This window comes from Gopherus flavomarginatus, chromosome 11, assembly GCF_025201925.1.
Source record: "Gopherus flavomarginatus isolate rGopFla2 chromosome 11, rGopFla2.mat.asm, whole genome shotgun sequence".
In the NCBI taxonomy this organism is placed as follows: Eukaryota; Metazoa; Chordata; order Testudines; family Testudinidae; genus Gopherus; species Gopherus flavomarginatus.
Genome location: NC_066627.1, coordinates 30,051,857 through 30,072,375, shown reverse-complemented (window position 1 = coordinate 30,072,375; position 20,519 = coordinate 30,051,857). Strand labels below are relative to the sequence as shown.

General features: G+C 46.4%; 1 protein-coding gene across 2 annotated transcripts in view; it reads right to left on the bottom strand.

Moving 5' to 3' along the window:
- Positions 1-20,519, bottom strand: part of PPP1R16B (protein phosphatase 1 regulatory subunit 16B) — a 102,236-nt gene that overhangs the window by 9,325 nt on the left and 72,392 nt on the right. For both annotated transcript variants that reach the window (XR_007768456.1, XM_050917360.1), the window contains exons 3-9: positions 15,586-15,656; positions 13,390-13,535; positions 9,029-9,132; positions 5,507-5,631; positions 2,211-2,336; positions 1,175-1,250; positions 3-132 (exon numbers count right to left, since the gene is read on the bottom strand). Coding sequence is in view for 1 of the 2 variants with exons in the window: in XM_050917360.1 (XP_050773317.1) it covers positions 3-132; positions 1,175-1,250; positions 2,211-2,336; positions 5,507-5,631; positions 9,029-9,132; positions 13,390-13,535; positions 15,586-15,656 (778 nt within the window). In the remaining variant the exon portion in view is untranslated. The remainder of the gene's footprint in view (positions 1-2; positions 133-1,174; positions 1,251-2,210; positions 2,337-5,506; positions 5,632-9,028; positions 9,133-13,389; positions 13,536-15,585; positions 15,657-20,519) is intronic.

Here is a 20,519-nt window from a genome sequence, read left to right as displayed (position 1 = left end):
ACCCTCGGCTTCCCGTGCTGGAGGTCCTCCTGCTGAGGGAGGACTTGTGCCTCATCTGGGATTTCATGATCACATCATGCTTATGTTTCAGCTCCAGCAGTAACACTTTGAACTCCTCTTCTTCACACAAGTCTACAGCACATGCAAACCAAACCAAGCCATGAACAGGGCTGCACTAATGTGATAAAGTCAGCTGAATGGAACAGGGAGAGTGGGGGCTACTGGGAGCACACATGATAACTACCATAATTAGACACTTCTGTGCCACCCTCAAAGCTGTGCCTTCTTGGTCTTCACAGTTTGGTAGAGATAATGAAATAGAATTGAGAAGGAAAATGCAAGCAGAACAGGAATGCCAGTCCCTAAGGCAATTGGTGGAAGCAGCATTGTCTGGGGCACCTAAAACAGGACTGGAAAAAAAGCACCGGAGAATATGCTGTGGAATTTAGCTCTGCAATGGCCAGAGAGACTGACCTGATCCCTCTCTTCTGTGCAGTGTATTGTACCTCACATCACAAAGGGGAAGAGATGTTTTTACCATTGCTTTGTATTTTGATATTCTAGAAATGCAGGGTGAATCCTGGAATCACATGGATGGTCTTGGGGAAGGGAAGAAGCCTTTGAGAATTTCTGTATTTACCAGTGGACACACAATGACAGTAGGTCAGCAGCTGGGGATAGGATTCTTAGAAATAGAGACTGGAAGTCAAGGTGTCAGACTTCCCTATCTCCCCACTTTCCACTCCACACCAAACTGGCTTGGAATCTAGCCACAACACACCAGGGTAATAAAAACCACATTCTTCGGGCTGCAAAGAGTAGGTGCAGAAGACCAGAAAAGCAGCAAATCTTTCACAGTTCTGCAGCGGGCAGGTGGAGATGGAGATGGAGACACATGGGAAGGGGTGTACGGAGGAGAGACTGATGCTTCAAGAGCAAAGGTAACATTTTCAAAAGCACTGAAGTGACTGAGGCACTTACACTCTTAAGTCCCATTGACTTTCAATGGGACTTATGCTTTTAAGTCACTTGAAAAGAATCAAGACTTTTAAAATTTAAGCCCTGAACTCCAGCAGGCTAAGAGGCAACCTGGTTTCTTTGTGCTGTCTGGAGAAATCCTAGGGATTTCGCCAAGATCAGAAATACCCTTACAAAGGAGAGAATTTGAACTCACCTATTGGCATCTCGTCAAAGGCTGTCCTGGCACTCAGGCTGGCCCCATGGGATACCAGCAGCTCTGCCATTTGCATCTGCAGCAAGGGGAATAAAGCAATATTCACAGCCCTGGTTTAGGCAATCAGTAGCTACATGTGAGCTAAGGGACAAAGCAAGCTATGGACCAGCAGGGTGCATGATTCATTGACACCAAGATCTCTGACTGTGCTGGCAGGTGTATGAGTGATCTCCATGCAAGATATTAAGCACAGTTCCTACCAGCTCAACCATTGGAAGATTTCCCACCATGGGTGGGGACCCCACAATTGGGAGTAAATCCACTCCATGTCTAATTGACAGGATGGCATTGTGTCCATCGGCAACGGACTCTGGCATGTATATCCTAAGGAACAGTACTAGCAGATAGGTACCCATGAGATGTGGGAGTTGGAGGAAAAAAATACTAGGAACAAATCAATTCCTTGTATGTACATGTACAGGCAGAGAACACACTCCAACCCTCCAACGCTGGCACAGTGAGATTCCCAGCTCCTCAGTGGGACCTGCACTCATTTCTACCCCAGGGAGAGCCTGAGGTATCAGACTTTAAAGCTGTAACATGTGGCTATCTAAAAAGCTATTTTAGGTCTTTTTTTTAGGGCTTTCTGAGCCCTGCACAACTGGTAACTAGGACCCCCGCATTACAGGTGGAGGAATACAAGAAACAGTGCCAATGACATTGTCAAAGAATTCGAAAACCATCCTAAACAGTAGTTTTCCAGCACATGCCATATGCACAATATTGGTTGGTGTATGTGTGTGGCAGGGAGGGGGAGCGAATCATGGCATTATTAAGGCTTTTTTGGCACTTGTTTGGACTTGTTTTGCCCACACAGTACTTGCTCTGCTTGCACCCACAGAACACCTAGATTTTGCAGACAAAGAGAATGTGCACTCTCTGGTTAGAGCACTCATCCTCTGCTTTGAAATGCTGCCCCAGCCTCCCACTAAGGTGAACTAGCCGCACAAAATAGACTTTCAACAAAAATGTTTACCTGTCCCCAGAAGGCAGCAGCATGGAGAGGTTCCCAGCCATCCCAGTCCTGGATGTCTAGCCGTGCTCCATGGTCTAGAAGCATCTCAGCTGCATGCAGGTAGCCATTAGCCCCAGCTATGTGCAGCTAAGAGACCAGGAACAGAGAGTATGAATTGCTGTCTAAGGCTCATGAACTTCCTTCTTCACCAAGTAACCCAGGTGATGCCACTGCAGTGTCTGAGTTTAGATCAAGAAAAAACAGCAGCGCTGGATTCAGCTTCCATTGAAGTGAGTGACAAGACACTGCATTGACTTCCAGGGGAGTTTGGTTGGACCCTGGAACGCCATCAGTGTGTTTAGGCAAATCTCTGCCAGTGAAGGTCTTTGGGCTGATCTAAAAATTTCCTCAAAGGGTTTTTAACATGTATCAAAACAAAAGCAGCATCCAAACTACATTTTAAACCAATGAAATCACCATCTATAACTATTTATGGAGAGATAAATGTAAGGTTCTGTGAAGCTAGGTGCAAGGGGGCAGGCCTCTTTGGTCAGGAATTAACCCCCACCCCACACACAAATTTTGTATTTTTATCTCAAAAGGTTCTGCAGTGTTTCACAAACTATAAGCATGCAGCACCACCACAATGCAGCCAGCTCTGGGGTGGAGGATCACAGCTAAAGGGCACTCTGCACATTCCATGACAATGGGAAAAGAGGACATTCCTCTGAGATGCTCTGGAATGGATCTCTAGACCAAGTTTTCAGCCTGGACATAGCCAGGCTTCCATTTCTGTGGCCAGTTTTGCACATGCTGTTATTTGCACTCTCAATTTAAGTGAATAAGATATCTAAATCCCTGACTGCTTGCAGTTGAGGGACTCTGCATTTCAGATTTTAGTCTCCAATGTCTGGTACCAAAAGCACAAATGGCATCTGAAGATCTTTTCTACTCTGTGAGGACATTTAGGTCTCTTTGGGGAGTTTTTCTTAATACTGTCTGTCTGCTGCTGTATCCTTGATCAAAACATACCCTCTTCCTACTCCATGCTCAGTTTTGCAATTTACTGTACGCAAGTCGGCAGCAGTCCCTCCTCCACAGAGGTAATTCCATTTCAAGTGGTGGTGCAGGGAAAAGAGAACTTCTACTCCTTTCTGCACGTTCCATAATGGAGAAAGAATGTGGATCATGCCACAGAAATGAAATTATACCAGCTGTCTTCTCGATAAACTTCTTGGTGTTCTCTTGCGTGTAATTTAAGGGACACTCTCAAAGCAGGGAGGTCTGAAGCTCAATTTGCCCTTTTCATAGCCAATCATCCTGCGTAAGAGTTATTTTTGTACTAAAATTCAGTGCTTTTCTAAAAGAAATGCTAGCTGCCTGCATGTCCCTGTGAAAATGAGCCATTGCTGTCATGCATTCCAGACTAGAAGTTTGTGGCTGTCAGGTAATAAAAGGCAGTTGCAATAGTTTTTCAAAGCTGGTGGTCCTTTGCTAGGTGCTGTTCTAACACACAGGTAGACAGTCCCTGTTTCAGAGAGGTCACAGTCTAAAACAGCAACATACTGAAGGTGGGGGTGAAAGGAATACACAATCGGATATACTATATACATTTGCACCCCCTCACCCTATTATAAAATATATGGAGTGCCAAATCTCATCTTCCCCTCAAACCATCATGAATTAGCTCATTTCTTATAGGCTTTGCATCAGTGGTCATATCTTCATGAGGCCAACAGGGGGCTGCATGTGAGTGGGAAATTCTTGATTTTCACAAGGAATAACCTGAAAGGTAAAGGTAAGCTTGATCCCCAGGGGGGAAGTTGTCAAAATTATAATTGTGCTGGTATGATAAGAGAGAGATTTTAGGATTGCCCGACAAGCCAGAGCTGGGTGATGCTAATGGAATAGTCAAACAGGATGTTCAAAGAATTGAAAATTAGTTAAAAGGAGAAACCTCGGAATGCCATGAAAATATAAGCCCTGTGAAAGATTCCAGTCACCAGAGTCTTATTTAGAGAGCCTGCCCTCCTCAGATTTTGTAACTAATGATACAGGAAAGATTTCTGAATCTCACTAATCAACGTTTTAGAGTTAGAGACTTTATTACACTGTCATGATTTGGCCACTTGTGTAATGACATCAGGTAACCTAGATACCCAGGTCTGCTGAAGGGGGGGGAAAGAGGGCAATTGCCCGGGGGCCCCTGGCTACCGTCACTGCTGCAGACAGGAGTCCCAGGCCCTTTTAAATCACTTGGGTGGGCCGCAGGGCTCCTAGGCATGTACAGGGTGGTACCGGTGGTGGCAAAGGCAGTCGGGAGGGCATGTGGAAGCCCTGGCGGTGCCAGAAGAGCACGCCCAGCAATGCAGCCGGCAGCTCGCTGGGCACCAGCCAGCGCAGGCACAGCACTGCACAAATATCAGGTAGACTGTGTCCGTGGCATATGCATGTGTGCACCAGCTGCTGCACATGGTCCAGCTCCGCGCCCATGTGGCGATGCCATAACAAGCCAGCAGCAGCGTGGGGCCCACCCGCCCTGCATGAATCAAACCTCAGCCATCCCTTTCTAAGGAGGTCATTGACTGTTCTGTTCTGGGGCTCGGAATTGCTGTCGGCGGGCCTGTAGATACCAAAGCCTTCTCAGATACCTCTGAACTCAAATGTCAACTTACCAAGGTCACAGCCACACAGGCTACAATACACTACAGTTAAAAAACAGTATTACTAGGGCACTCCAGCTTTTGGAGAAAGAGGCCAAACAGACTCCTTTGGGGCAACCAAAAAGTTATGGAGTCAGATCCTTCAGTTGGGCCTGATCCCATTGAAGTCAATGAGGATTTTTATTCTCATTTCAGTAGAAGACAGATCAGACGCTAACGGGATTAGGAGTGATAATAAAACTACTGAATGGTTTTACTCAACCTGCCCAAAGACTTTTTCAAAATTCATGCTCCCGTTGCAGTGTACAGGACTTCCATTATGGGATTTCTTTTGAAGAAGTTGGTACTGGACCGCTATCAGAGACAGAATACTGGGCTAGATAGGCCAGTGATCTAATCTGTTACTACATTCTTGTGAAGTTGGCCATTAACTCCAGTGAGAGCAAGATCAGGCACTGAATTGTGAAGTCTTTACTCATGGACACCATTGTTGCTCAAAGGAGATGACCTAAAATAGAAATCACTAGCCTTTTACCTCCTCACATTGTACTTGCCCTTGGATATTAACAAAGGACACACACCACTGACAGCCTCCTAGAATTCACATAGGTTGTAGGGACAGATGAGGGTGGATACTGTAACAATTCTGCTCACCAATGTAGCACCTTGAATATCTGTCCTGTTCAGGTCTTGTCCTGCTGCAATTAGACCTCGAATGTCAGTGATCATGGCCTGCTCTGGAGCAGCCCGCATCTCATTGATTTTTTCCTGTGTGATGCCTGTAGTTAACAGGGAGAAAGGGAAATGGAAATGTTCTTTTCCTCTCCTGACCCAATAAATAACAGCAATAATTGGGTTCAAATTCCTTGTCTGACCATATCTGCATGCTGAACATCAGTAGAACACTTGGCACACTCTATCCGTACAGTACCCCCAAAGCACAGCCAGGTTAACAGTGCTCCTAATGGTGTGAGAATGATATTCCACCAAAATCCTACCCTGGGGCCAAGAGCCAGAGTGAACATGCCTATGCAGAGCAAACAGGAGCTCAAGTTTAAGCCCTCCCTGCCCCGCCCCAACTCAACTTCTCTGCTTCAGAAAGATGGAAGGCTATCAAACCCTAGTGGCTCAGAGGCAGCTAGCTGCACAAGTTGAGAACTGATTGTGTAACCACAGTTTCTTTAACCTTTTGCATGCTAGAAGCAATTTTGAGCTGAGACACTAACCCATTCAGAGGCAGCCTCGTTCCTGACCCGCATTTCCAGCAGGCCTAATGGAATGGACCATCTTGGCCATTTATGCAGGAGGCAATTATGTGCTGTATGGCGGACAGGGAGACTCCCCTCTCTGTGCTCAGGAAGCAGACCCCCATTCTCAGAGGGAACTTATGGGCTATTTCATCCACCCTGCTACTTGCCATAGGATAGGCACTGCTTATGTGTATGTTACACAGGGAAGAAATTTGGCAAGGGAGAAAAATTGCAGCTCCTGAAGGGTGAGAAATCATAGAAATATAGGACTGGAAGGGGTCTTGATAGGTCATCTAGTTCAGTCCCCTGCACTGAGGCAGGACTAAGTATTATCTAGACCGTTCCTGACAGGTGTATGTCTAACCTGTTCTTGAAAACCTCCAATGATGGAAATTCCACAGCCTCCCTAGGTAATTTGTTCCAGTGCTTAATTACCCTTACACTTAGGAAGTTTTTCCTAATGTCTAACCTAAATCTCTCTTGCGGCAATTTAAGCCCATTACTTCTCGTCCTGTCCTCAGAGGTTAAGGAGAACAATTTATCACTCTCCTCTTTATAATAACCTTTTATACACCTGATGACTGTTATAATGTTTCCCCTCAGTCTTTTCTCCAGACTAAACAAATCTAATTTTTTCAATCTTCCCTCGTAGGTCACATTTTCTAGACCTTTAATCATTTTTCTTGCTCTCCCCTGGACTTTCTCCAGTTTCTCCACATCTTTCCTGAAGTGTGGTGCCCAGAACAGGACACAGTACTTCAGTTCAGGCCTTATCAGTGCCAAGTAGAATGGAAGAATTAATTTTCATGTGCTGCTTACAACTCTCCTGCTAATACATCCTAGAATGATGTTTGCTTTTTTTGCAACAGTATTACATTGTTGACTGATATTTAGTTTGTGATCCATTTATAATCCCCTCAGATTCTCTTCTTTAGTACTCCTTCCTAGGCAGTCATGTTCCATTTTGTATTTGTGCAAGTGATTATTCCTTCCTAAGAGTAGTACTTTGCATTTGTCCTTAATGAATTTCATCCTCATTATTTCAGACCATTTCTCCAATTTGTCAAGATCATTTTGAATTCTCATCCTGTTCTCCAAAGCTTGCAATCGTGGCCAACTTAGTATCATGTGCAAGCTTTATAATTGTTCTCTCAATGCCAGACCCAGGACAGATCCCTGAGGGACCCCACTCAATATATCCTTCCAGCAGGACTGTGAACCATTGCCAACTACTCTCTGAGTACGGTTTTCCAACCAGTTGTGCACCCACTCAGTAGCAAGTTTGGCTAGGTTATATATCCCTAATTTGTTAATGAGAAGGTCACGTGTGATAGAAACAAAAACCTCACTAAAGTCGAGCTATACCACACCTGCTGCTCCCCTCCATCCACAAGGCTTGTTACCCTGTCAAAGAAGGATATTAGGTTGGTTTGACATGCTTTGTTCTTGACAAATCCGTGTTGACTGTTACTTATTACCTTATTATCTTCAAGGTACTTACAAATTGACTGTTTGATTATTTGTTCCATTATCTTTCTAGGTTCTAAAATTAAGCTAGCTAGTCTATAATTCCTTGGGCTGTCCTTATTCCCCCTTTTATAGATAGGAAAATGGGGAATTACATAATCTGTACAGCATATGCCCTTCTGACAGAAAGACGAGAACCTCAGCCCAATTCTGCTCCCATCGAACTCAGCAACCAGACTCTCACTGACTTCAATGGTAGCGGCAGAGGGCTCTGTGTTTAAATGAGTAGGGAATCATGAACAGATGATGCTACCAACTGAGAATCAGCTTATGAAAACTGAGGGGGTAATAGCACTGGCTAGAGCCAGGCATAGTAAGGACAGAATGCAAGTACTGAGAGATTCTATAGTGATGGGCACCAAAACAGACCTTAATAGATAGGGCAGATGCCAAGCAAGCTTTCCACACCCACAGCTTTAGCAACTAGGATGAGGCCAATCACTATTACATGGTAAGCTATGCTTAAGACACTTAGGTGCACCTCCAGTGATGGTGCACCTCTGGTGACGGAGCGCCTCTTGGGAGAGAATCATGCAGCTCAATATTCTTAGACTGCGTCACCGGGCTGCAGCTTCCATTCCCCGCAACTATGATAACCAGTCAGGCCCAGCTATACTTGGCACCTATAAGTCCTTTTCCTCCAGGAGTCTGTGATGAGCAGCTGATTAAAGTGACCCACAAACAGCTTCTTCAAAAGAAAGCATTATTTATTCACCTAAAGGTACACAACACACAGAGCAAAGGGATAAAACAAAACAAAAGGCCTGTGCACCTGGGTCTTGCCTAAACACTGCTCTCTCCTTGCAAGGTGTGAGTAACTTCCACTCAATCCAGATACCCCTGATCCGGGCCTGGGAGAGACAGTCAGTCCCTGTAGTCTTCTCAGTCTCTCTGTCAGAGAGCCCTCTAGCCACTGCTGCCTGTTCATCTTCCTTCTTCTCTAGGCTGAGGTCTTTAATGATTCAGTGCCTCTCTGATCCTAAGGTCTGGCCTGGGAAAGGTAAACTAGCTAATCTGTCCAGAACGAAGAGCTAAACTCAGATCCAGGTTCAGATTTCAAATTCCACCACCCATCTCTCTCTCTCTTTCTCTCTTAAAATCTAAGGTTGTCTTTTCATATTAGTCCCTTCAGAGCATGGGCTCTACTATAATGATTTCCATTAAGGGAGGCTGTATGGCTCAAAGGATTGGTAGCTGGATAGAGTCCTTTATCATGAGTTACTATTCAGGACTTTATGGATTAGGCTCATGAAAGTCTGGCTTCCAACAGCTGCCAAGAAGAAATGCAGTGCAGTGACTTCTACTTTCCTCAATAGGAGTACCAAGCACTGAGAAACACAAAAGCATGATTTTATTAACCCACTTCCAATGTATTTTGAGTATTTCCATCCTTCCTTACCCTGGTATGCCATGCAGGTCTCAATGACATCAAGGGTCTGCTCATCTTCACAGAGATCATATGGCATGTTTCCATCTGCATTTACTGCCAGCAAGTCTGCCCCACTGCAAAGAGAAAGTCCATCATGAGGAAGTGGCACCAATACACATAGAAGGCAAGGGAACCTCAGATGCTGCCCTATAACAGACAATATCCAACAGGTCCTGGCAGCTGGGATGAGTCCTCTGAAGACCAAGCTGGGGTTTTAATAGTAATGTCTCATATTTGGTGCCCAAATACCTCCAGGATTGGACAGACAAAGATATAGAAGGCGGTGTCCATGGGACCTGTGAAGGATTGACATGGGGAGGTACATGTCTTGAAGGAGACGTATTCATAGCACACTGAGCCTCCTCCACTGGATTTGGGGCTAGTGGAGCTGGGCTGTGCATGGCCCCAGGAGCCTTGCCTGCTACGCTCACACTCCTCTCTCCTGCGCTTTTAGGAAGGAAGGAACAGGCCAATGACCCATTGGTGCGAGAAGCTACATCTCACAATGAGCCACTGTAACATCATTCTGGAACACAGCGCCAAGCCATTAACAAATCTTTAGTCAGTGGACACTTGGCTGGCTGGTCCTCACTGAAAAGTTCTGAGTGCCAAGAGGGTTATTGGGAATGTAGGTGGGGACTAAACTAGTAAATTCCTCTCTGGGCAGATTTTTGTCTATTGTCCATTACAGGGTTTCTTGCTTCTTCCACTGAATCTTATAGTGGCTGCTGTTCGAGGCTGACTACCCAAGGAAATTAACTGCTATTCTGATTCAATAGGGTAATCACTGCTGGTGTTCAAACTCTAGGCAGTCTGGTTGTGTATTTTATATTATAACATAGCTAAGGCTTGATCTGAGATGGTTACAGCCTTTGAAAGAAGGCAGACAGCATCCACCAGCATTTATATTCTTGTTCATTTTTCTCTCTCATCAGCACAGCAAATTACAATATAACTTATGCTTGCAATGTATTAGAGTCAATTTAAGCAGCTAACAAAGCATGGGACCTGACATCCTTTGAGATCTGCTAACTCTGGTGGTCTCTGGGTTCTCTGTTCAGGCACCAAAGCCTTGTGATGCAGTGTCTAAGCAAACCCTGTGATCTGTGAGACCTGTTGCAGAAGACTTTTTTGATCATAATAACCCCACACTATGCCATGTACTGCAGAAAACCTGTTATCCCTCACCCTTAGAAAGAGACAACTGACAACTCATCTTCTGAACAGGGACCATGGTGCAATGCTACTACAGTATTGGCTTGCCAGTGTCTGACTTAACAGAGGGCACCCTACACCCACCCGAATGGGATGGACCAGAACGGATGCTCCCAGCTCCCCAGTCTGACCCTGCTTGCTTGTTATCGCTCATGCTACATTCTTTCCTATAATCACAAGAAAGGATGTTCCAGGTCTCATCCAGGATGCAATACACATTTCCACCTTTCATTTATTTCTGCACTCCATTTTTATCCTCCCTCCCGAAAACTTTCAGGTTCCCTCCAGTTTTATTCCTGGGCTTGCCCAAACCTTGAGGCTACATATATAGCTGCCCCAAACATTAGAGCTATGCCTGGCCGAATTCCATTTTCATTTTTTTTATTATTTCAACAGACAATGTTTATTTTTAAGATTTTATTTTCTATTTTTATCGATTTACATTTTCACAGTTATGGAAAATTATGGGGGTCAGACAATAATTATTTAATGAAGCAGATGCTAAGATTCATCAAGTGACAGCTTTATAACCACTGAAACACATATTGTCAACATCACATGTCAAAATATACCGAGTAAATATCCTTAAATCAAACTTCAATAACTTCTCAAGCAGCATTTTTTTCACTTTGCCTATCTATAAATTTCAGTTATTACTGATGGAAATATCTTTTAGTCAATGTGTGTGTATGGTGAAATTCACGTTTACCAATAAACATCTAATCTTTCCAAGCCTAATTATAGGCTAAGGAAACTGCAGGAAGCTCCCAGCAATGGATGGGTTTGTTCACGGTCACGAAGCATTGCTGCATTATCTTCCTTATAGACAGAGTCCGCTGGCCAAGAAACAGGTGCCAAAATCTGAACCCAAGTCTCCCATCTGGCAGTGCAGTAGTCTAGGACAGAAATTCTCAGCCAGGGGTCCACAGGGCCCCATGACTAAAACCCAGAGCCCAATCTCCAGTGTCCCCTGAGGGATTGAAGCCAGGAGGGACTGAGGCCCCGATCCCCAGCCGCCCCTGCGGGGCTGAAGCTGGGAGGCGCAGGGCTGAATCCCAGAGCATCAAGCCCTGGTGCTCCCTGTGGGGCAGAAGCCAGGAGCCTATGGGCAGAGTTGGGAACATGGAGGGCATCCCCCACCCACTCCAACTGCAGCACAAGAGCAGGGCAGTCCCAGGGGCAGCTCCACATCTCCCCCACCATCTCCTCTCCCTGCTCGCTGGCCAGATCTGAGGCAGGAAGCCAGAAGCTGCTGTTCTGGCTGGTGTCATGGATCAGGCAGCAGCAGCGTTCCCTCGTCTCCTGCTGGTGCCCCAGGCTGAAGCTGCTCCTCAGCTTCCTGCCCTCTTTGCTCACCAGCAGCGAAGAGGCAGCCAGTAAGAACTGCCTGAGTGGGGAGACATGGCTCCTTGGCTGGCAGACAGGGGAGTCCTCCCAGCACACAGTCCCTAATACCCCTCTACCTACACCCTGAAGCTACACCCTCCCTGCAGGCTGAGCTCCCACTGCCCCCGCCTGCAGAGAGCCCCTAGGTACACTTCTCCTTGCATCCTCAGCTACTCCCTCTTGCACCCTGAGCTATCCTCCCTGCTCACACACAGCCCCTAGCTACCCCCCTCCCTGCACCCACAGCCACGCTGTGTGCACACAGCCTCAGCTACCCCCTCCCTGCACCCTCAGCTACCCCCTCCTTGCACACAGCCCCTGCACCCACAGCTACCCTCTGTGTGCACATAACCCCAGCTACCCCCTCCCTGCATCAAGCTACCCCCTGCCCACACACAGCCCCTAGCTACCCCCATTCCTGCACCCTCAGCTACCCCCTCCCTGCACCCTGAGCTGTTTTCAAACTTTTTGAGCTAAGCCCCTCATCTCTGAGTTACAATTTTGGTTGTGCCCCGCCTCCCCACCCAACCCAGACAGTCTGGGTGGCCTGCTGAGGTGAGTCAGGGGGTGAAAGTGGTGCTCCCCCCGAACCCCGCCTTGTGGAGCTGGCTCGAGCCCCACTGGCCTCTGGCCTCCCCAAAATAGAAGTTAAACTATGCCTATGACCAAGGCCCCTGCCCTAAGGGCCCCCCGCTGGGCCCTGGAGTTTTTATAGCATGTTGAATGGGGCCTTAGAGAGAAAAAGGTTGAGAACCCCTGGTCTAGAGTGTACAGAAAGGTGAGACAGACACTGCTTGTGAAGGGCAGCACGTTAGCATACAGGGCTTCTTCTCAGCCTGTTCAACCTCCAGCCATGGCAAGAGACAGTTTTCAGTACAGAAAGTGCAAGGTTTTCATGCTACAGACAGCACCTGGGGACACAACTGTATGGTTACTGAGACCTCCTTGTCAGCCTCCCTTTAGGTAAGTACAATTTAGTGTGATAGCCCTAAGCTGTACTATGTTATGCACTAACACTGGGCCTCCTGCTCACTCGAGTGCAGAGAGCACAAGGGGCTTAAACATTAGCGCCTTCGCCTGACTGCTCTAGGCAGGGGTGAGTGGGAGGCCTTGTGTGGTTCAGGTTGGCTCTCTGTAGCATTTGTGCTACATGAACACCTTGTACTTTCTGTGTCAGTGTTTCTAGCCTTGGCTGAAGGACTGGCATGGTGCGTACAGCACTGTGGGGACACTATGCACAGAGATGAGTTTCACCCTTTGCCATTTGTTTTTTCTGGCTATTCCGCTTACTGCACCTTTGCTCCTGGCCCACCTACTGTGAGCAGAAGCCTAGAAGCATAGAGGAAAGGTGAACTACATACATCCAGCCAGCAGACAACAAGCCATATGTGACAGATTGAAATCCAAATCCAGAGGCTTTGGGCAAATAAGCACCTGCCCCCTTCAAAGCAAACTGATCCAGGTCATCCTCTGTTTTACTATTTTCTCCTTAGTTAGGCTCTCTCTGCTCTTCTAACCCAGGCATCATTTCCTAATAACGAATCAGCAACGTGCAGCCTTAACCTGGCTAACAAGCACCATCGGCCTGATCCTACGAGGTACCAAGTGTTCTCAATTCCTACCAACAGCAGTAGAAGTTGTGAGCACTCAGTAGCTCAGAGGAAGCAATCAGCACCTGGTGGATTCAGGCCCACCGAGATATACACAAAAAGGAAGCAGGGGCTACCTACTGCTGAATTAGAATCTTCACCAGGTTGATGTGACCACAGGTAGCTGCTGCATGCAGTGGAGTCCATAGCTCATTGTCCTTTGCATTGACATTAGCCCCATGGTTGAGGAGAAGCTTGACTATCTCTTCGAAGTTGTCTATGCAGCACTGGTGAGGGACAGAAACAGAGGGGATAATTTTTACTTAGAGCTTGTAAGTGATCACAATACCACAAGCCGGATCCTCTGTAAGAAACTATTGCTCACGGCACAGTAACTACACGCGGTGCAATATTTCATCTGGGATTCAATCAATGCCAGTAATGCCATGGTTCTTGCCTTAACCCCAAACTGTGCTCTAACAATGCCTGATCTTTCGTGGGCTTGGTGGGGTTTTCGTGGCATGACTTCACTTGCTGGCAGTGAAAGTCACGACACTTCCAGTGTCACAAGCAGAAAATGCTCCCCTTTGTCTGAAGAACAATGACTCTGTGGAGAAGTAGCTTTTTTTAAAGCAAACGTCCCTCCAGCACCGAAGAGAGAAAGTCATTTGTAGACAAACCCCCGTTCCAGCCATAGAGTCAATGAGAGCATTTACAACATGGGCTGGGAAATGCTGAGCTCAACTGCACTACTGCTGTTTACTGCCACCCCTCTCAGCAGCGAGCAGGAGGCTGCCTGCTGGCACTTCTAGTCATTGCAACTCCTGTGAGCCCAGGAGCAGTTAGATTCTTCTTGTGTTTCTGTGCTAGAGACCAGGACTTTTTAGCTGGGGAGGGAATTAAAATCAGTTTGATTTAACAAATTGCAGTTTAGTTCAGTGTAATCCCCTGTGTGGATGCTTGGAAAATTACTCTAAGTGCTGGAGACCCAGGGACTTCGTTGTGCCAGCTGGCAGAGGGCACAGGGGTACATAAAGGCTGTTGGGAAACCCTGGGACCAGGGTCTATATACTGGTTTGCCCAAGACTGTCGTGTAAGGGTCTCTAATGAAAGCCTGTGTTAGCTGGTCAGTACAATCATTGTGAGCTGTAAGTATAGAAAACATGGGAGTTTACGTATGTACACTAAAAACTGTGTTCCCTAGGTTTGAGAGCTACGCAGTAACAAAAAGGTGATCCACATACCTCTGTCAGGCTGGGGGGGAAGAGACGCTTCTCCCTGTGACAGGTCATGTGCAAACTGAATATTGTCTGGTTCACAATAAATATCCATTGACAGCCTGAGCAGAATGCTAATCAATAGGTTGTGGGGATTGCAGGAAAAAACAAAAGCAGCATGTTTAAGATTAAAGACAAGGAACTTCTGGAAGTATATCTGGGGCAGAGATGAACTCCCAGTTATCCTTCACTGTGGAAGGCAAAGCTGGTGGTGGGTTTGGTCTCATGAAAAAAGGGTCACAGCCATCCGGTTGAAAAACACGGTGAGAAGGACTTTGGGGTATGCGGTACCTTATTAGACAAGAGGGCACCTTGTTAGTTGACTTCAGACTCTAGAATGTATGTTATGATTTTGTTTTATATGTAACTCTGTGTTTCTGTGTAGCCCTGCGTTCCCAATATTTCTGTTTGCTACTGCACAAATCTTTACTCTTTGTTAAATAAACTTTTATTGTTTTCTCTATAAAAAAGTGCTGCGTGTTAATTGGAGCTGTGATCTAAAGGGAACTCGTAAGCTGTAATGTTCCTTTTAGGGACAGCGGGCCTGGTAATTCTGTGATTGTCCGATAAGTGTCAGGGGATGCTCACAGGGCATCTGCTGCTTACCTGCAGAGGGACAGCAGAGCCCATGTGGGCTGAGAGGGGAGTATTTGTGCTGCTTGGGGCCAAGGTTGTCAGGGAGCTGACCCAGGCAGGTATAAACAAGGACAAGGTGACTCACAATGCTGGATACATCTGAGGAATGTCACTGTGCCTTAAATCAATGTATGAGTCTCCACACAAGAAGGCTGCAGCAATTTACCTAAACAGCTAGTGCCCTGATTGAATCAAACCCATTTCAAAAGCAGTGAGTAGCTCAGCCTTCTGGGAGAGTCGAGTCAGCTTGCCTTTAAGAGCTGACAGCCTAGCCTCATGGGGAGCTGCACAGGTGCTGCTTTTTGTATCTGGGCCTAAGGTGCACTCACAGATGGCCCTGCACAGACACACTAGTGCTCCAGCACCATGGAAGATGAACACATTAACAAGCAGCCTAGATGGTGAGGGTAGCTCAAGGCCTCACCTGATGCAGTGCAGTGAGTCCATCTTCATTGCACAGGTCCGGGCTGATATTGTTCTTCAGTAAGTAACACACTGCAAGCGAGAGCAAAAGGAAGAAAGGAACTTCAGTTTACCAATCCTGGATTCATCTTTCACCCTCAGCTCTAACCAAATCCTGGCCACAAAGAAACATGATTGTAGATTGTGACAAAGCCATGGCCACCTACCCACTCCAGGTTGTCACTATGCTGTGCACTGGCAACTGGGAACATCGTGGCAACAGTGGGGTTAGAACTCTGGTCCACGGCCCTTGGCACTTGAGTTAAAGTAGAGTTAATATGGCACAGATAACATTGCCTGATTCTAGCCAGTAGAGGGCACTCATACACAGTTTTTCACTAACAGCTTTACCATAGAGTAGAACCTCAATTTTATGAACACCAACCATACAACCAACCAACTACGTGGATCATTTTTCCAGACAAAAATAAAATAAAATAATCCCATGACAAAAGTGATGTCAATGTCACCCCTTCACATTTTGATGCCTTCATTGCCTTGGAAATATCTTTGCAGTAGTGTCAAGAACAAGACCTCGATGCAGGGCACCAAACTGCAACTTATGCCCCAGACTCACTGTAATTTTCCGATGTTCAGTTTTATGAATTCGTCGATCAAAAATGCATCATAAAATAGGAGTTCTACTGTACCTGGGATGGTAAACTGCACAGGCTGCTTCAGAACAGTTTGGAACTCATTTTATTTCACTGCACCATACCTGAGTGCAAATTTTACTGTGCACTAGGGCTGATTTTTTCCAAAATATAATTTTTGCTCCCATCCTGATGCCAAAAGAACCTAACTTCCAGCCAGTGTGAGCACCCACGCTCTGAAATTCAGGCCTCTGTCAGGAGTCAGATCTGGGATACAAGAGCTAAGGCACCCAGAATCAATTGTTGCTTTGGGAAGTCCTGGGAGGTCTGCAAGATGCAGGCATAGCTTTTGGTACTTCACCCAGGTCCATGTATGCCTAAAGGACATCATGGGATTTTAAGATGACTACTGATAAGTTTGTTAAAATCCCACCTCTTTCTACAGATACTGTCAGTTTTTTAAGCAAGGTTCCTTTTGCTAAAGGAAGGCTTCCAAAAATATTTTTAAACCACCTACCCGGTGCAAAAGGAGAAAAATTTAGGAACTGACCTCACACATGGTAACAGCAATGGCCACAAGATAGGTACAGAAGGGTCTCATCAAACATCAGCTGATGACCAGTATGGGGAACGTTTCAAGTCATTTACACTGAGGTTGTGATGTCCAACGCTTGTTTGCTGTGGTTTAGTTTTTTAGTTATTGTAGCCTTATGCTCTTCCCAGCCACATGTCACTGAGCTAGCAGGTTCATAATAACTTCCTCCCTAGGGGCAGAGATGCACCAGCTACTGGTATCCCATCATGTTCCTTGGCAGGGGACATAATCATTAAGGGAAACCAGAGCTGTAAAATACAAAACACTCATGAAGCTTAAGAGGGCAATAACAATCTTTATAGCCTGCAGACAGGAGAGACTGCAACACTGGCTATTCCCAGAGTAACAGCACAAGCAGGAAGGCGCCCTAGTCACTTTCCTCTCTGCAATCCATTTATCGAAAAGGGAGAGATTAGGGAAATAAACCCTGCAGTGTACACACAGGACTTCTGTGCTCTGCTCAGAGAACAGCAATGCTTAGCACTTGCATACAGAGCACTATGCAGACACTGTCTAGGGCTATGCCTGCGCTATGCACCTTTTAGCGACACATCTGTACCGCTACAGCCGTGCCACTATAAGAGGCAGTGCAGCCACTCTTTGTCGGTGGGAGAGAGCTCTCTCACCGTCAAAAAACATCCACCCCCAATGAGCGGCAGTTTTCGACGTAAAACGTTTCGGGGGAGTGTTTTTTTCACAAACCTGAATGACAAAAGTTTTACTGACGAAAGTCCAGTGTAGACAAAGCCTAGTTCTCACAACTGCTCAGAGAGGCAGGGAATGCCAGGAGGTTCTTCTCCTCATTTAGAAAATACGCAAATATGCTAAAGCCCTCCAGTTTGAGAAAAGGATCACAACATGGTCAAAGTCTGTAGTACAAACAAGATCAAAGGGATGTTCTGTGACCTGCTATAGCCTTGGTGATGGCCAAGGCCTTAGCCCAGTTATACAACCCAGTTAGGTTTTCTCTACACTACAAATCTGAACCAAGGGATAATCAAGAACCCCAACCTGGCTATTTTTGCGGTCTAGTATTTTTGTAAGGCCTTTCATCTCTCCAGTTCAGTTTCCCCATGTGTAAAATTCCAGGGGGAGGGATAGCTCAGTGGTTTGAACATTAGCCTGCTAAACACAGTGTTGTGAGTTCAATCCTTGAGGGGGCCACTTTAGGGATCTGGGGCAAAAATTGGTCCTGCTAGTGAAGGCAGGGGGCTGGACTCAATGACCTTTCAAGTTCCCTTCCAGTTCTAGGAGATTGGTATATCTCCTATTATTATAATAAAATGGGGATAACAGTACCCACTGCTCTCCAGCTCCAGCCCTTTCTGTACTCAGCAGTTTTGTAGTCAGGCACTTTGGTACTTTGCTCACAGACACAGAGGAAGATGGCATCAGACTAGAACGCCAGAGTTCATTCTCATTCCTGTGCATTAGGCACTAGGCCACCCTCTCTTCCAACACAAATTATCATGCTGTAACTGATCCAGTGTGACAACCTGGTGTTGAGATGTGGCCTAAAGCTTTGCAGATTCCTCTTTATATTTAAACTCACTGTGATATTTTCTTAGTGTGTCAGTTTGCTACCGACACATTCTGCCCTCAAGTCACACAAGCAGGTCTCACTGGGATAAAGGGAAATACAGTTAGGTAGTCAGACCAGACTCCTGAGTTCTGTTCTATTCCTGATTTTGCCACTCAGTGATATTGGCTAAATCACTTAACCCTTCTGAGCCTCAATTTCCCCATCAGAGATAGGAACAATGTTCCTTCCGAACCTCACAGAGGTATTGGAGGATTAACTAATATCTGCAAAGTGCTTTGGAGGTCCTGATGCTGTTGAGAGCTTGACGTCAGGAGTTGCACAGAGAAAGCTGTTTGCAGCACACACTTTTTCTTGGTCCTATAAAATCCAGGAACCATGTTATATATTCTAGGGCACCACCAACTGGCACGTATCTATTAAGTATTGAGAAAGAGAAACAGAACACTCCTGCCATATATTTATTCCTTGGAATTAAATACACACCACACAATACCAGGTTTAATGGCCAATCTAGGCAGCTCACACCTTATGCTCAGCACATGACACCCCACAGTGCTCACACACTTCTCAGTTCTGAAACTGTCCGCACCCCTGCCAATACGACTGATTTAACGACTATTCTTCTCCTATTACTGCTCAATTCCATCTTCCTGCTCTGCTAATAGGATCTGACTGATAGACCTGTCACTCATCGGTGGATCTGGTTTTTTGTTATTTACTTTGGATGTGATGCCATTAGGAGGCTTAATTCAAGCTGGCTCATTTCAGAGCCATTGTGTACTAATGTCATGTGGCTCTATAATCATGTTTTCCCTGCTTACAATGATTTGGGCATGTAAATGCTGCCAGATTAACCTTACAAGTGCTGTCCGTCCATGCAGGAGGAGCTGGGGCACTGATCTCAGCTCCGTCAGCATCAGTGGAACACCAGGGTATATACTGAAGAGTCCATATACTCTCTGCTTGTGTGGGCAAAGTTCATAAGGCCCTGAAAGAGTTAAGGATGGTTAGCAAAGGACTGACATGAAGCTCATATGCAGCCATGTGAGTTGACCTTTACTACAAGACGTATTATATTCTCCCCTTCCACAGACTCAGCAAGATATTATTCATGCTCATGAATGCAAGAGAGAGACTGTACTAGCTTGTGCATCACATTCCCTCCAGGCCCAGTCCTGCCCCTGCCCCTTAGTCCTGACAGGAAATGCCTTGCGATGAACTTACTCATAGGCCAGGTGCGCCAAAATGAGGGCGGCACTGACAGCCAAGGACTTCTGATTTGGCCCCCAGCTCTGCCACAGACATCATGTGCCTTCCGTACAGCTCAGCCCACCTCTCCCCCCGCCCAGTCTGTAAAATGGGGACAGCGGTACTCACTTCCCTCACGGGGGCGGTAAATGAGGCAGTTAATGCTGCAGAGTGCTTTGAAGATAGTGTGCTATACAAATTCTGAGAGCTGAAGTATGTGGTGGCTGTCTAGAGAGCCATTTAATGTGTGAGGCAAGGGGAGCTGCTGTGATAACAGCACTGGGACCATTCCACTTACTCAGCAACAGGGCCACTCTTCACCAGCATCCTTCAGCTGGAAAGTTTCCGCACCTGGGGTTAGCCTTGGAAATATCCTTCCCTGCTATTTCAGTCCAGGGTTACTTAGGGCAGGGACTGTGGAAGTCTGGTCATGTGGTGGAAGCCTTGGGCCTGGGTTCAGTTCCCAGCTCTGCCACGGACTAGATTTTTGGAAGTGCTCAGCGCCCGGAAGCTGCCACTGAACAATCTGAGCTTTTAAAGGCAGGCCTCTGTAGGGCCTGATTTACCACGGTGCTGAGCACCTGTCAGACTCAGTGGCTTTAACTGAAGTTATGTTGCTCAGTGCCTTCGGAAAAAATGAAATCAGACCTTCATCTGCCACAGACTTGCTGTGTGACATGGGCAAAGTCGCTTCCCGTCACCCTGCCTCAGTTTCCCATCTGCAAAATAGGGAGCGTAAAGCACTGAGATTCTCGGCACGTATACTAACTTTCAGCAAGTGTTGTGATTTTGCCCCTTAGGTGGCCAGGGGATAAGTGAGTCCTCCTGTGCAACGACCCCCTGACTCTGTTAGAGGATCTCGAGGTTGAGAGCATCTTCAGAGCTGTAGCAAGGACATGGAGAATCCCCTGGGGACA